The 16,432-nt window shown below is 41.8% G+C and overlaps 1 protein-coding gene across 1 annotated transcript in view; it reads right to left on the bottom strand.

Moving 5' to 3' along the window:
* Nucleotides 1-10,947: 10,947 nt before the first annotated feature.
* Nucleotides 10,948-16,432, bottom strand: part of GAD2 (glutamate decarboxylase 2) — an 88,064-nt gene continuing 82,579 nt past the window's right edge. Inside the window, exon 16 of the mRNA XM_009458100.5 lies at nucleotides 10,948-14,736. Within this exon, the coding sequence (XP_009456375.1) occupies nucleotides 14,563-14,736 (174 nt within the window). The 3' untranslated portion in view covers nucleotides 10,948-14,562. The remainder of the gene's footprint in view (nucleotides 14,737-16,432) is intronic.

The raw sequence follows: 16,432 nt of genomic DNA, 5'->3' as shown, positions 1-16,432 counted from the left end.
ACTGAGGCTTTTGTCGGTTTATTCTCTTCCCCGTTCTGTTTTTCCCTTGGTCGAGCACAGAGAGGACAAGATAATTACGGTTTCTGTGCCAGACAGAAATTGAAGGAACATGGTCCCTCCTCGGGGGGGGTCTTGGCTGCCAGGATCCTTGTGTGTTTCCCCTTAAAAGAGATCCAGGGAGAGCTGGGTGCGGTGGTTCATGCCGGTAACCCCAGCACTTTGGGAGGCGGCAGATCTCTTGAGCCCAAGAATCAAGACCAGCCTGGCCAACATGGTGAAACCCTGTCTCTACTAAAATTAAAAAAAAAAAAAAATAGCTGGACATGGTGGCACACGCCTGTAGTCCCAACTACTCAGGAGGCTGAGGCACAAGAATTGCTTGAGCCCGGAAGGTGGAGGTTGCAGTGAGCTGAGATCACACCACTGCACTCCAGCCTGGGCAACAGAGTGAGAAAAAGAAAAAAAAAAGGACAGCCAGGGAAAGCAGCCTCCTCTGGTCTGTGAGGAGATGAATGAAGGTTGAATGCACTTCCTCCTGAGCACTGGCTGCAGGGTGCCGGGCGTGGGAGACACAGCCTGGCTGATTCTATTCCACGCATGCCAAGGCCTTCCATGACCCGATTGAGTCATCTGTTTGCACAGAGGCAGCTACAGTGGCATTTGTCGCTCTGTCAACCTAGGGTCCTCTGTCTCAGGTGGCCGCTGCTCTCCAGCTAATGGGTGATTATCTGGTTTGCCCCTTGTGGAGCCCTGTCTAAATGGAATCCAATAAAATCCTTGTAAATGAGTTTACTAGCATAAAACCTGCTCCTGATGTGCTCAAACCCATGACTCTTTCTGCAGAAGCACATTGACTCAGTTGATATTTTATTTAAACAAAGCCAAACAAAACCCCTTAGTTTCTAGTAGGAGCTACCCAGGGCAGTGAACAATCACATTCACAGTGAATCTGTAGATCCGGTTGACTCACCAGCAACAACTCCATTAGAGGAGGCGATTCTAAGACCATAGGGAGGAAGAGTGATTGCAGGACAGAGGAGGGGAAGGAAGGGAAGTATTGAGGGGGTTTCTGGAATTTTGGAGTAGCTGCCTTAGATTCAGGGTGAAGGTAAGACAGAAAAATCAGTCCATGACTCTGCCATCCTTCAATGCCGTTATGGAATATTGCTGTAAAGACGAGATTAATGGTGCCAATGGGTGGGGGTCCTTCATGCATTGAGTTTACTCATAGACTAAGTAATCTCATCATAATTTATGATAGGTCATTATGAACGAAACAGATAATCACTCAATGTGAGAATTTAATTCCCTACCCATGTGTAACTAACTATGGTTCATTCTCAATATATATTTTACCTAGAATTCCATCATTCTTTTAAAAATGTAAAGTGAGAGGATGCTTTGTCTTTGCAGCTTTAACAAGCCCATACACACACACACACACACACACACACACACACACACACACACAAACTGAAACACCTCTTTCTTTACATCTTGGCTGCTAAGTAATAATTGGAACATCTGCTCATTCCTGAAAATAAACTAGCCCGGCCCAGCCAGCCATGGAGACGCACAATGAGAAATGTTTTTTCCCACTAGACTATGTCTCCCTGGTACAGAGGGGTTGTGAACAATTTAAATGAAAGTGAATAGTAAAGAAAATCCCTATCCTTTACTATCGTAGTCTCTGCAATCTTAAAAGAGACAAACTGTACAGGAAATAAAGAGAAGGCAAAAGACACGGCGGCAAGATTTCCTTTTGACTCAAGTCTGAATTGAGACTCTGATTCTCTCTTATTTTTTTCACGTTTGTATAATTGAATTTTCTTGGAATTTACAAAGTTACTGTGTTTAAATAAATTGAAATCCCTTTTGAAAGTGATTTTCTTGCCAACTGTAATATGCTTTTAATTACTTTTCCACAGCCTAGAAACCTCTCTTCTGACACTTTGACAGGGAACACAAACTTTTTTTCCAAAAGCAGAGACAGGATTGCAGGTAAAGAAGTGGCTGTTCAGCCCCCAGGAGTTCATAGTTTATTCGTGTTTATCCTGCACAAGCTACAAAGCAGGGGCTAACTTGGAAGCAGGGCTGACCTCAACTCAGAACTTTTTATGCTCCTTTGCTACTTGCGTGTGTGTGTGTGTGTGTGTGTGTGTGTGTGTGTGTGTGTGTGTTATTGAAAAGTCCTGAATGGCTTTGGGGAGAATAAATCACTTTTCCTTCTTACAGTGTGTCCTCAGTTGTTTTATTCAGCTACAGCTGGTTTAATAAAACAACATAGACTGGAGGGCTTATAAAAGACAGAAATTTCTTTCTTTAAAAAATTTTTTTTTTTTTAGATAGAGTCTCCTTCTGTTGCTCAGGCTGGAGTGCAGTGGCACACAAGCATAGTTTACTTCAACCTCAAACTCCAGGCCTAAAGTGGTCCTCGCGCCTCAGCCTCCTGAGTATCTGGGACTACAGATGTGCCCTCCCATACCTGGCTAATTTTTTCTAGAGATAGGATCTTGCTATGCTGCCCAGGCTTGTCCTGAACTCTGGATCTCAAGCGATCCTCCCACCTTGGCCTGCCAAAGTACTGGGATTACAGGCATGAGACACTGAGCCTAGTCCAGAAATTTATTTCTTACGGTTCTGGAGGCTGGAGGTATGAGATCAGGGTGGCAGCACCGTTGTATTCTAGTTAATGCCCACATTTAGGATGGAGACTTCTCGTGGCACCCTTATATAGCAGAAGGGTGAGGGAGCTCTCTGGGCCTCTTTCATAAGGGCACTAATCCCCTTCATGGGGCTCCACCCACAAGACCTAATCACCTCCCAAAGGCTCCAGCTCCAAATACCATCCCACTGGGGATAGGTTTCCACATATGAAATCTGGGGGGACACAAACAGTGGTGAGTTGGCACCAATGACTACTCATTGTGTAAATAGAAGCCAGTAACCATTAGGCAAATGACCATGTTAGCAATTCTTATGTAGCCAGAACTTCTGTTCCATACCATTTTGCTCTAACTCTTTGATGTGTGCCTGTCTGAGGCAAGAATGCAGCTGGGGAATGAGTAGCAGGTTATCATTCCAACTAAAATAACTGATTTCCTCTTGCTCTTCCTTCTTTCCCCAACTCTCCTGCCCAGCCCTCTGGGTCTCTGTCCAGTCACTAATAAAGCTAGGACTAAGGATGTGATGGGGGCTGCCTCTGTCACCTGCCTGCTGTCCTCAGGGATGCCTCATAAGTGGCTTTCTACAGGGTGACACTGCTGTTCATGATCCTTTATGTGGGAATTCATGATCTTCTCTGGGTGAGTTTAGGTAGCATGAAGGGCCTGCCTCTAAGCCCAGTCCTTTCAGGTGACACCACCAAATAAAGATAAGATTAACACATGTTGCAGTCACTCTGTTCCAGGCATCGGACTTTTTTCTCATTTGAATCTTCACCATCACCCTATGAAGTAAGTGTTATTTTTGTCCCTGTTTTACAGATGACAGAACTGAGGTTCAGAGAGGTTAACTGCTTTGCCCAGGGCCACAAAGCTAATAAATGGCAGAGCCAGCATCTGAGGCCAGGCAGTCTGACACTAGCTACTGCTCCAGCAGTCTCCGCGTGAGAGGAATGAAAACGTGAGAGCGCAGACCTGTCCTCTCCTGGCAGGAATCTAGGTTTCCAAGATGCTGCAAACCCAGGCCGTTGGGATACCTCCTCCAGTGAAATCACAGCACTCCTTTTTTTTTCTTTTTTTTTTTTGAGACAGGGTCTCTCTCTGTTCCCCAGGCTGGAGTACAGTGGTACAGTCTCAGCTTACTGCAACCTCCATCTCCCAGGGTTAAGCAATCTTCCCATCTCTCCTGAGTAGCTGGGACTACACGGGTGTGTCACCAAGCCTTGCTAATTTTTGTATACTTTTGGTAGAGACGGGGTTTCGCCATGTTTCCTAGGCTGGTCTCAAATTCCTGGGCTCAAGCGATCCTCTCGCCTTGGCCTCCCAAAGTGCTGGGATTACAGGCATGAGCCACCGCACCCGGCCACTCCTAATATTTACCAAGTCAGATTTGTATTTGCTTTGCTGTGGACATCTCTGGGAAGGAAGTTAATAGAACTCAATGCTTAGCGGGCATTAGAACAAAAAAAAAATTTTCTTCCTAAGAACTCTTGTCTTTCAGAATTAACACCTGCAATTTGTTGTTTTATCATAAACACTGGGCAGGCCATTCAAATGCTGTTTGGGTTACCATGGTAATTGGAATCCCTCTACTATTATTACACATGAAAAAAGTATCAGGCAAAGATGATGGGAGTAGGGACATCTCTAAAAATCCCATATACATTGAATATTAATATTGTTTCTACAATGAAAACAAATCCCTTTCATTATTTAGTCTTAAAATACTCACATATGCATCTGATGTAGACATTTGGTAACTGCAGTTCATCAAAGGCCACAAGAAAATAAACTCTAATACCCTTTTGGGATGAAGAAGATAAAACTGCAATAACAGCTTTGTTGCCCTCTCTTCACACTCATCTCCCTCCCCATCCTCTACTGCTGACTTCCCCTGGGAGTTAACTGGGACAGCCAATATTTAAAAAGCACTGAGTTTAGAAAGTCATTTCAAATCAGAGCTTTCTTTGCATAAACAAGGCAGATGTTAAACCAGGTGCTTTCCCTAAATGGACGTTTTGATCTGTGTTGCAGAGAGTTGTTGGTTTCCATGCAGCGGCAGATGTTGTCAAATGTGTGAATTTGTTTGAATCATGGACCAGGAAACAAACGTGAAGTAGAAGAATTGCCACTCCCCTCATTGAAGCAGGGAACCATCTACATCATGATGTAGCCCCAGAACTCACTCTGATCTGAACCAAACAGAGTGAGGCAAATATATTTTGGTATTTTTACAGTCACAGCGTCTAATCCATCTATCGAAGACTGATTTTGAAGTTTTTTGTTTCTTTGAAATATCATGAAAGATCCTAGGTTCTGATATCATTAAATGGCTACCTGGGGAGGAAAAAGATGAAAATCTCATGATTTTGCATTGCCAGAATGAAGCCAAAGATAGCACCTGCCTGGGTAGATTGCAGTAAAATGCACACAAACAGGTAGGATTCCAACACTGAGAGGTGTTGGGATGTGTGTGAATTTGAAATGAAAACACATTTTCATTTGGCAGATCCTTAGCTTCTAGTAGCACGGAGATTACACCACAATCCACGGTCTTCCAAAGCTTTCAATTTGACTTGTAAATATTCAAGTCAATTTGAATAACATTTATTAAGGGCTAATTACTCTGAAATGCGGTGGGGAGAATCTGCAAGATTTGATGAAATTGGTGGTTCTCAGATTTACAGTTTATATACCACTATAATTTTTAAGATGCAGGGGTTTTAAATGAAGTTTCTGACTCTTTTGTCAACTAAGATGTCATCACTATATTATCTTTTAAATGAAAGGATACCTTATGAACAATAACAATTTAAAAATATAATGAGGACATAATCTGAGATGAGACTGTCCTTGAAACTGAATAGCTTTAGCTTCCCAAAAACACTTCTTGGTTGTCCTGGGCTTCTCATTTGGCCACAGATTGGACCCATCTTCACTCTGCCTGGGTCGAAAGCCCAGGGTCTGGGAAACTCTACCTTAGATGACCTTTCAGGGTGTAAATGAAAACTAAAATTCTAAGCCCCCAACCATCTGAATGGTATGTGTAGGCATGGGGTGGATGCGGTGCCCACCTGGGCTGTGTGGGGAGCACCACTGTCTCTTGGGATGTGCGAATTTTTTTTTTTTTTTTTTAATTAACAGGGCATTAGAAGATGATTTTGCCAAAATTGTCATGACTCTGAATTCTTGCTGTGGGGACTTCCTGAGTTTTCTCAGTTTTTACATCTAAGATTAGTCTTGGCTGAGGAGAAATGAGACGTGATTATACTACTTTTTCAATTGCAGGTTTAAGGAGTTCAGGCCCCAAACCCTGCCTCTCAGCAAAGAGCATTCCAAACTTAACCTGAAAAACTAGTCTGGGCCATGATGGGAAGGGAGGGTCGGACATGCCTCATTAAGCCCTCTTCCCATTTGGAATTACTGATAGATCAGACTGTTTAAGTCTGATAAGAAACATTTACAATCTAGTTTCTCTCTGAAGTCTGCTACCTGGAGGCTTCACCTACATGATAAAACCTTGGTCTCCACAACCCCTTGTCTTAACCCAGACATTCCTAAGTCTTTAGTCAATAACTTAACTCATTCAACCAACTCCCAATCAGAAAATCTCTGAATCTAACTATGGCTGCCTGCTTCCAGTTGTCCCACCTTTCTGAACTGAACCACTGTGCATCTTACATGTATTGATTGATATCTTATGTTTCCCTAAAATGTATGAAACCAAGTTGTGGCCTGACCACCTTGGACACATGTTCTCAGAATCTCCTCAGGGTTGTATCTCGGGCCATTGGTCACTTGTATTTGGCCCAGAATAAATCACTTCAAATATTTTACAGAGTTTGACTCTTTTAGTCGACAAGGGTATTTCCAGCTGTCTAAGTCTGTGACTGGAAGGCATGTCTCTGCCCTCAAAGAAAAATGGAAAGACCAGATTTACAGATGGCAAACTGCTGGAGAACAATTCTAGGCAATACAGATGCCAGGAGTGACAGGATTACACAGACTTAATGTTTCAAGCACAGTATGTTTCGTTAAGGGTAAGTGAGGAAGGCTTTATGGGAAAGGTAAAATGCAGTCAGGTTTCAACTAGGTATTTTCTTCTTGGGAGAGGTGTGGCAAATGTGAGCATCCCCTTTAGACTGGGCTACTGGGAGGGGCCTCAGAGAGCCCAGGGCTGGAAGAAGGCCAGCAGCGTCCCTCAGTGGAGGAGAATGCCAGGTCCAGGTGAATATTTTCATTTAGTTCGTCTTTAGCTTATATCTATCCACCCTGTCTCTCTTCTCCTCTTGTCAAAAATTTTATACTGTCTTTCACACGCAACCATCTGCTCTCCCCATGGCAAAAACTGTCCATCTGTGGAGCCGTCCAATGGGTACTTCCTGCTCACTACACAGAAAAAAAAAAAAAAAAAAACAATTCACTGAGACCACAGCATTGCAATAAAGAGTTTAATGGACACAAGCCCGGCCACACCACGTGGGAGACAGAGTTAATCCTCAAATCCATATCCCTGAAAATTCAGAGGCTAGGGTTTTTCAAGGATAGTTTGGAGGGCCAGGGAGTCTGCTTCTAGGTGGGGCCGCAGGATGGCTCAGCAGGGTCAGGGTCCGTGGGTTCCGATGGAGCCATGGGTTGTCAGAAATGCAAAAACCTGAAAAGACATCTCAAAAGGCCAGTCTCAGGTTCTACAATAGTAATATTATCCGCAGTAGTAATTGGAGGAGTTGCAAATCTTAGGACCTCTGGAATAATGGCTGGTAATCCTTTATGTCTACACCTTAGCAGAATTCAGGGTCCTTTCATTCTCCTAACCTGGTGGCCTTTCATTAGCTTTACAAAGGCGGTTTAGTTTTGGGGAGGGCTATTATCATTTAAACTATAAACTAAATTTCTCCCAAAGTTTGTTGGTCCAAGCCCAGGAATGATGAAGGGCAGTTTGGAGATTACAGGCAAGATGAGGGTTGGTCAGATCAAATCTCTTTCGCTGTCATAATTTTCTCACTGTTACAATGTTTGCAAAGGCAATTTCATGTGTAGTTCCTTTACCATTTAAAAGCAATTTTTATTTTACGTTTTCCTTAGAGATCACCGGTGAAACAACAGCTCAGGGGCTGGAAGAACAGGGAGCTGGATGAAGGGAGAGTGGGCAGGATGGGGAAGGGATATGGGGCTAGTCCCCAGAGCCTGCTCCCTTCCTCAGCTGCTCTGCTCCAGGCCTTTCCTCTCTCCCAAGCCTCTCCATTTCATAGACATAGATTGTTATGCCTGTGAACCACCCACATCCTCACAGTGTGTTTTTATAGCATCACTGTTTAATTTTGGGGAAATGGACCGCTCTGGTTCTCTCTAAACGTGAGCTCTGAGCTATTGATCTTTTGGTGTTTGCTCCTGTTTTGTGTCAATAATTGAAATAAATTATAATGTTATTATTGGACCACCAAGTCCATTAAATTATAGTGGGTGTGTCCATGTGCACTTTTAACTATATAGCTATATATGTGCATATATATAACATATATGTATATACATATACTCATGTATGTGTGTTTTGATAAGCAAGTAAATTAAAAGAGTAAGACGGTTCTGATTGGCCCTGTTAATGGAAAACACCTATGAAGCTTCAGACAGAGTTGTCTGAGATGGCAAACACCGAGTTGAACTGAACATTGCCTTGGGTTTAAATTTACAGAGGGTGTGTTCACCTAATTGGAGTAGGCAGCAGTTCTTTTAGCCAGCAAATCTGAGTGATGTTAGCTGACTCTGTTGGTAGTCTACATTGGACAAGCAGAAGATGATGCCAAAGATGACATTTCCAGCCTGGACTTGTTAGGTGGGTGCCCAGTGACCACTACTGATGGAGAGTTAGTAGTTGGGGAATTCAGAGGAGGGTAAATATTTAAGGAGGTCACGTGAGTTGACTTACAGAACTCATCATCAGTACAAGCACAAGGTTTGTTGAGCACTTACTGGGTGTCAAGCACCATGCTAAGTGCTGTGCATCCATGTTATTGAATCCACACAAAAACATCATGAAGAAGGCTGTGTTACAGGAAAGGGTCCTGATCCAGACCCCAAGAGAAGGTTCTTGGATCTCACGCAAGAAAGAATTCAGAGTGAGTCCATAAAGTGAAAGCAAGTTTATTAAGAAAGTAGAGGAATAAAAGAATGGCTACTTCATAGACAGTAGCCCATTTTTATGGTTATTTCTTGATGATATGATAAACAAGGGGTGGATTATTCATGCCTCCCCTTTTTAGACCATATAGAGTAACTTCCTGACATTGCCGTGGCATTTGTAAACTGTCACGGTGCTGGTGGGAGTGTAGCAGTGAGGACGACCAGAGGTCACTCTCATCACCATCTTGGTTTTGGTGGATTTTGGCTGGCCTCTTTACTGCAAACTGTTTTATCAGCAAGGTCTTTATGACCTGTGTCTTGTCTTGACCTCCTCTCTCATCCTGTGACTTAGAATGGCTTAAGCATCTGGGAAAGCAGCCCAGTAGGTCTCAGCCTCATTTTCCCCTGCTCCTATTCAAGATGGAGTTGCTCTGGTTCAAACACCTCTGACAATTGCTGTTGCGAAACTGGGAAACAGTCAGGGAAGTCAGGTGATGTGCTCAGGTCTCACAGCTGGTTAGTGTGGGACTGTGATTAGATCCCCAGTGATCCTACTCCAGAGCCTGCACTCTTAGCACCTACAAGAGATGCTCCCCAAACCGTGAAGAAGTGGAAAATTCCTCCTAGGCCAAGGGAATAATGTGAACGAAGGCAGGAATGTGCAGTGTCCTCTTTATCTGGCTATCTTCTACTGGTTCTCCTATAATCAATATCGAAATTAGCTAGAAATTCAGCCTCCTCTCCTTTTTGTCCGCCTGTATCCCATCTCTGTTTAAAATCGTATCTCTTTACTCCATCCAGAATTTTACCATTAGGGGCAACTCAAGCCTGTCGGGCAACCGGCACCCGACAAGGCACATCAGGCATATCTATTCCATCTGTTAAATTCCTACGGTTTTCTAGCTTTTAACCTGAGCACACCTCTTAGCCTCTGCTCCTGAGAGCCAGGGAGCAAAGCCCCTGAACACGAGACCAGAACTTGCAACTCACAGAAGTCCAGAAATAGACTCAGCACACTGGAAAATACACACAGCATATGCACAGTGGGGCATATATGGCGTTGTACTGTGTGCCTGAATTGTAGATGTCTCCGCTGTCCTGAAACACGTAGCCTCACCGGATTTTCTGAGCCACAGGCCATGGGCTTTGCTATGAAATTAAGAATTGGCAAAATGTGAACAGTAGTTGGATATTTGACATTGTTATGGTAATATTACTATACTTTTAGCTGTGATAATGGTATTGAGGACTTTTTTTTTTAAAGAGTCCAGGCTAGGCACGGTGGCTCACATGTGTAATCCTAGCACTTTGGGAGGCCGAGGCGGGTGGATCACCTGAGGTCAGGAGTTCGAGAACAGCCTGGCCAACATGGTGAGACCCCGTCTCTACTAAAAATACAAAAAAACTAGCCGGGCATGGTGGCGGATGCCTGTAGTCCCAGCTACTCAGGAGGCTGAGGCAGGAGAATGGCGTGAACCCAGGAGGCGGAGCTTGCAGTGAGTGGAGATTGTACCACTGCACTCCAGCCTGGGTGACAGAGCAAGAGTCTGTCTCAAAAAAAAAAAAAAAAAAAGCAAAAATTAGCTGGGCGTGGTTGTGCACACCTGTAATCCCAGCTCCTTGAGAGGCTGAGGCAGGAGTATCACTTGAACCTGGGAGGCAGAGGTTGCAGTGAGCCGAGATTACACCACTGCACTCCCATCTGGGTGACAGAGTGACACTCTGGCTCAAAAACAAAAACAAACAAAAAAAAGATTCCTAATCTCTTAGAGGTTCAAATAAAAATAATTTAGTGTTGGGGATGGAGAGGGGTGGGGGAATGGATGAAACAAGATTCAGGTTCAGAATCAGTAGATGTTGAATCTGGGTGAAGGCTACACAGGAGTTTATACTATCTTCTCTATCTACTTATGTATGTGAAATTTTCCATAATAAAATATTTTTTTAAAAAATATCAGATCTGATTGAAGGAGAATTCAGAGTGGGACAAAGATATCCTTCAGAAGCTACAGTGTGGGCAGCTGCAGAAGAGCTTTTTTTTCCCTACAAAAGACCCAAAGACACTTTAAGCTCCTTGACAAGTGAAGGGCCTTTGATTCTAGCAATTTGTTGAAAATCATCTCCACCATAAGACAAAGTCAAAACAATTATCCACAGGCTGAGATGTGTCCACATTTACACATTTATTTGGGTTTAGAGAGACAACACAGATAAAATACTTGGATCATACACAAGTTTATATTTGGTAGGAAGAACAGGTTGCCACATGTTTGTATATTTTATGTTTTTATTTTTTTCTGTCTTTAGTAATGGAGTAATGTTGGGGGAATGTTGATGTCATTCAGAAACACCAATTTTGGAACGGTAGTTTGGCACACCTAACTAATAAATACACAGTGTTTGCATTTAGCATTTGAGAACAGAAGAGCACGTGCAAAATGATACCCAGTTTGAGGTTCCTCATCCTGCTACTATATTTACACCTGTGCCTTCTTTGTCCATATTCTGAAGAGTAGCAACTACTCCAGTGACCAGCAGAGCCAACACCTACGATTTTGGCAGCTGGTGACACTCCATAATTGGTAACGTCTGTTCTCAGAGACAAAGTGGTGTTCACCTTGCATTTTGTGAAGTCGCACAATTCTCAAAGGAAGTTTCTCAGTAGGGGGCTTAGCTGAGGGCATGTTCTCTATTAGAGCCGATGTGGAGGGCATATAGTTAGGAAAGAGAGAGAGAGAGAGAACAGGAACAGATGCAAATGTAGTTTTCATAATATCAAAGTTCAATACAGCTACCACACAGAAAAAGACATATCAATAATATATTGTACAAGCTTTTACAGAAACACATGTTGATTTGCAACACTGTACAGTTCAGATCTAAAGTGCACAACCCCAATCTGAGGTGACAAGACAGTATTATCCAGATAATAAAGGCAACACAGTCAGAATTGATTTCCTTTTCTTTCCTCACATCCTGTGGCAGTATATGAAGTCCATACCATGTATAGGTCTCAGATAAAGACATATCACACTTGTTTGTTCAAGTATTTTAAATGATAAACACAATATTGCTGTATAAATGAAAATGGCCATGTCAGTTCTGATTAAAGCTAAAACCAAACTTTTCTAAGATTTGTAAAGAATGGGCACACATAAAGACCATGGCACTGGGAATTTGGGCTAATATTAAAAATAATCTCCCTTCTTTCCTCCCTCCCTCCCTCCCTCCCTCCCTTCATTTCCTTCCTTCCTCCCTCCCTCCCTCCTTCCCTTCCTCCCTCCCTCCCTTCCTCCCTTACTCTCTTCTGACCTGATTCCACATCTCCTTTCAAGATGATTTATTAAACTACTGGGACCTACTAGGCTTTTATTTGCTTCCTTCTTTGGGCTACAGTTGGTAAGGATTTCCCTGCACAGGCCTGAGCAAGGCTCTCAGCCAATTTGAAGGAGCACTGGGAAGGGGTAGGGGAGTGGGGAAGAAGAGCTATTGTTGTTGCTAGAATTGTTTTGCTGGAATTTCATATATAGGCGCAAATTGTCCTTTAAAATTTTACCATCTCATTAACCTAAAAAGCAGCAGTTTATAATCTAGGATCTGTAACTCAAAAGATAAAGCATCCTGGAGTACAGCAGGGTTGGTTCACCAGGGCACTGGGCCCCACTGTCTTCTCCAAGAAGGACAGCAGGTTGGATCAATTAGCATCTCTGTCTCTGAAGCGGAACCTTTGGACCTGAGGCTCCGGATAGTCGGGCAGCTATGTGCTTATTCTCAGCAGGCAGTTTTGAGAAAGGAACTGCTTTCTAATGCTTTGTCTAATGCTTGGCCATTAGACAAAGCCTAGAACGGAAGGTTACTCCTTCATGAAATTCTGCGGGACAGATGAAAGAGTTTCTTTCTGATTGTCATAGTGAACCCATTTGTTTTTCTAGACAGAAAGGGCCCAAAGCCATGTTCATATCAAGTTATCACTGTTTTTGCATATAGCCTAGGAGAAATAATGTAGGGGGAAGCTTATGAAAATTTCAGATGGCTGGATCCTGTGGTTATATTATAGGGCATTTCTATATGTTATATTGTAGGGCATTTCTACCCGTTGAAGGGCAGGGCCTTCTCTCTTCCCTTGTATACCTGCAGTCTGAGTACTGAACTACCTGGTCCATTCAGAAATGGAGAATGTTCCTAAATTTGCATTTGCAGTCTGCATATCAATCTATTGTTCTCCTATCAGCACTTGGAATCTGACGATGTGTGACCCCATAAATATCTATGGAAGCTTTTGTTAGCTCATGTTTTTCTATCAGGTTCACAGGGAAAGAAGGATGTTTTAAAAATACTATTTTGAATTCTAAGGATCTTATTATTTCTGCATATTCTGGTCACTTTGGATCTCGATGGGAGATGGATAAAGGAACATCTTAAGATAATGCCTCAAAATCTAGGGTGAGAGGCTCATTTCATGGAAGAAAAACAACCACCCATGGAATATAAAGTAACTATTTTGGGTCCCAGTGGTAGGGAGTCTAGTGGGAGAGACTTTGTGGGGAGGAATGGGGAGGGGATGGAAATGCGCAACTGGCCTGGAGGTAAATTTCTCTTTCCTGGACAGTGGCAATATGGCGCCAGGATGATGTCATTATTGTCCCACAGAGATCTCTTCTCCCAAGGCCAACTTTAATTTTCTGGGCTCACCACATTCTGGGAGTGTGCTTCATTCCTCTTTGCTCAGGCTGATAAGGTTTTATTTTTATTTTCTCTAATTAATTCAAATGACCTAATAAAAGAATACTATTTGGAAGATGCCTCAAGAACTAGCATCAACCTTCTGTTCAAAACAGGCTGAATTGGAAAGCAGAATAGAGACAATTACCCTAATTTAATCTGAGATGAAGCCTGGTTTGTCACGCTTGCAGAGTGAGTCCACTAAGAGTAAAATGGCTGGAAAACTTAAAGGGGAAGAGAATCTTACTGCCAATGGGATCAATTATTTTAAAGAACTCGCAGTATTCTTTTGTGTTTGTCTTGAAATACTAACTTTAGAGATGTGATAAGCCATAACATGTATAGAAAGAAGCAATAATACCTTTTAAGAATTTCGTGGGTCAATGTTTCAAAATAACTTTGCTAAGTGTTTTATTGTGCCTCCATTAAGAGAAAGGAAAAAAAAAATCTGGCTTAGATTTTATATCTGCCCCTGCAGTTTGTATAACCTATATAAAATAAAAATCTATATGTTACAAAATAGGATATCTTTTTTAATATATATATTTTCCTTTTGTAAAATTATATGTATTTAAATACATTTGAAATGTTGCTATAGGTAAATTAGAAATTTTTTTCTAATACTATGAAAAAGGCAAGAGTTTTTATTGTCAACATATATTTTATATTTACTTTGTCCTTTTCACTGCACCCCAAAGAACCTTTTATGATTCAGGGGCAATTTGGCACTATTCAGTCCTACTAGTCTGAAGTGAAAATAAAGTTTGCTTTGCACACTATATTAAAAGTAAGGGAAGTATTTATAACAATTTTAAGCTTTTCCTTATTGATTAGAACATAGCCTTTTGTCACGAATTCTTAGAGAGGTATTCTAAACTTAAGAAAGGACTTTTAAAAGGAGCAATGTCTTTTTTGTTTAATTTTTAAACTCTACTCTACTTTGACACCACAATATAGAAATAGATTTACTCTGGAACAAACTACAAATACATTCACACAGTTTGTGACAACTTAATTGTCTACCTAGAGAAGTGGAACAGCTTGGTGAGCAAGGTTATTATAAATCTTGTCCAAGGCGTTCTATTTCTTCAATCAGGAAGTCAATGTCTTGGTGAGTTGCCGCTGGGTTTGAGATGACCATGCGGAAGAAATTGACCTTGTCTCCCAAGGGTTGGTAGCTGACCATTGTGGTTCCATACTCCATCATTCTGGCTTTAATCACTGGAGCCACCTGTGGGACAGACCATATCAGCATGGTGACTTTCTCCTGGGACTCTCCCCTGAGTCAAAGAACCCAACAGCAAGCAGCCTCTTTAGTTTTTAGCTCAACAGTCAGAACCTTATTGTTTTCTCTCGAAAGAGTTACCTCCAAGTTTTCTTGGGATCAGAGAATTAGAACAGTCTAACACATTCAAGATCCTGCAAGTGATAAGAGGAATAATAAGTGATAGACTATCAGGTGCCTGCCACCTTGTCCTTGACTTTCCAGTTAGTGTTTTGGGAGGATGGGATGAATCTAGTATTGGTCCCAGGCTAAATGGGTTAGCAAGACATTTGGGGGTGTTTTCCCCCCACAGTAAATGTAAAAACATTGGAAATAAACAGTTCAGAGGATTGTTACCAAAATGTAAGTTTGAGTGTCAGGTGATATATGAAGATAAGCAGACTTTTGGCAACTTTCTTGAAACCCCAGAGCTTTCTAGTTTCTTTTCGTTCTCTCTTTGCAGTGCCTCACTTTATAAGATATTTTGAAAGATAATCCTTAATAATGATGATAATTAGCTGGGACAAAAAGCTGAACCCACAAGGACTTAACATATGTTTCATATCACAGACAGGATAGCATACCACAGACAAGATTATACTCTATTTATGCCAGATTGTTGATTATAGCCTCAGTAGCTCTCTATTGTATATGAAATTAAGTTTAAACTCTAGTTCAGTGCAAAGACCTTTCATCATCCATTTATGAGGCCTCATCTTCCACTGCTTGCCAAAATGAATCTTCAACTCTGACAAGACTCCTTTATTAAATAGCTCTTGAATTTACCATACGTATTTTTATCCCTTCACACTTGTCATCAGTGTTACTATGTCATACTTGTTCTCTGTGCTTAGAATCCATCCCTTTTCTCTTCTGGTTCATATCCTACACACACTTCAAGATTCCACCACAGTCCTACAACTGCTATGAAGCCTTTCCTGACTTCTAGTGTCCATCAGTAGCTCTCTTCCTTTAAGCTGTAAACATATCATCCATGATCCTTCCCCATAGATTCTGACTATATGCTAATTTCCTACTATCCTCTTACTTTCGAGCAAATACATTTTCTTTCTCTACCTCAACTGTCAGGTCCTGGAGGGCAGACACAGTGTCTTCTACTGTTTTTGTTGTTGTTGTTTACCAGCACAGTGCTTGGTTCATGTTGGGGGATTCCTAAATTCTTATTGCTATAAAGAGTAGCATAATAGAAACAGCTATCTAGGAAGAAGCAAAAACTTAAATCATGTCTAACTGTACATACAGTCTATCCACATATATTTACCACTGGAGTTTGTAAATATATAATATCTGATCTTCATTGCTGCAAATGGTAGATAGACATCAGAGAAACTTTTAGACTTCCTTGAGTTTCATATGGTCAGAAACCCGGTTCAAAATGGAGACCATGCCTTCTATCACAGCTGGATTTATCTTAAATAGACAGTTCAATTCAAATGGAATGCTGTTATGAACATGTGACTTATAAATATCAACTCTTAAATAATCATTGGTTTATAATGAAGTTTTCATCTTCAAAGTATCCAATGCATAAAATCAGCAACGTTCCCATTGGGTCCAATCATTTGTTAGTTACCAAAGACAAGGTCAACAGGTAGACTTCACCTTCACTTCTCATTCTGAACCTAATTTCCTTATCTAAAAA

The sequence above is a fragment of the Pan troglodytes genome, chromosome 8, assembly GCF_028858775.2.
Source record: "Pan troglodytes isolate AG18354 chromosome 8, NHGRI_mPanTro3-v2.0_pri, whole genome shotgun sequence".
Lineage (NCBI taxonomy): Eukaryota > Metazoa > Chordata > Mammalia > Primates > Hominidae > Pan > Pan troglodytes.
This window is presented reverse-complemented; position numbering and strand designations above follow the sequence as displayed.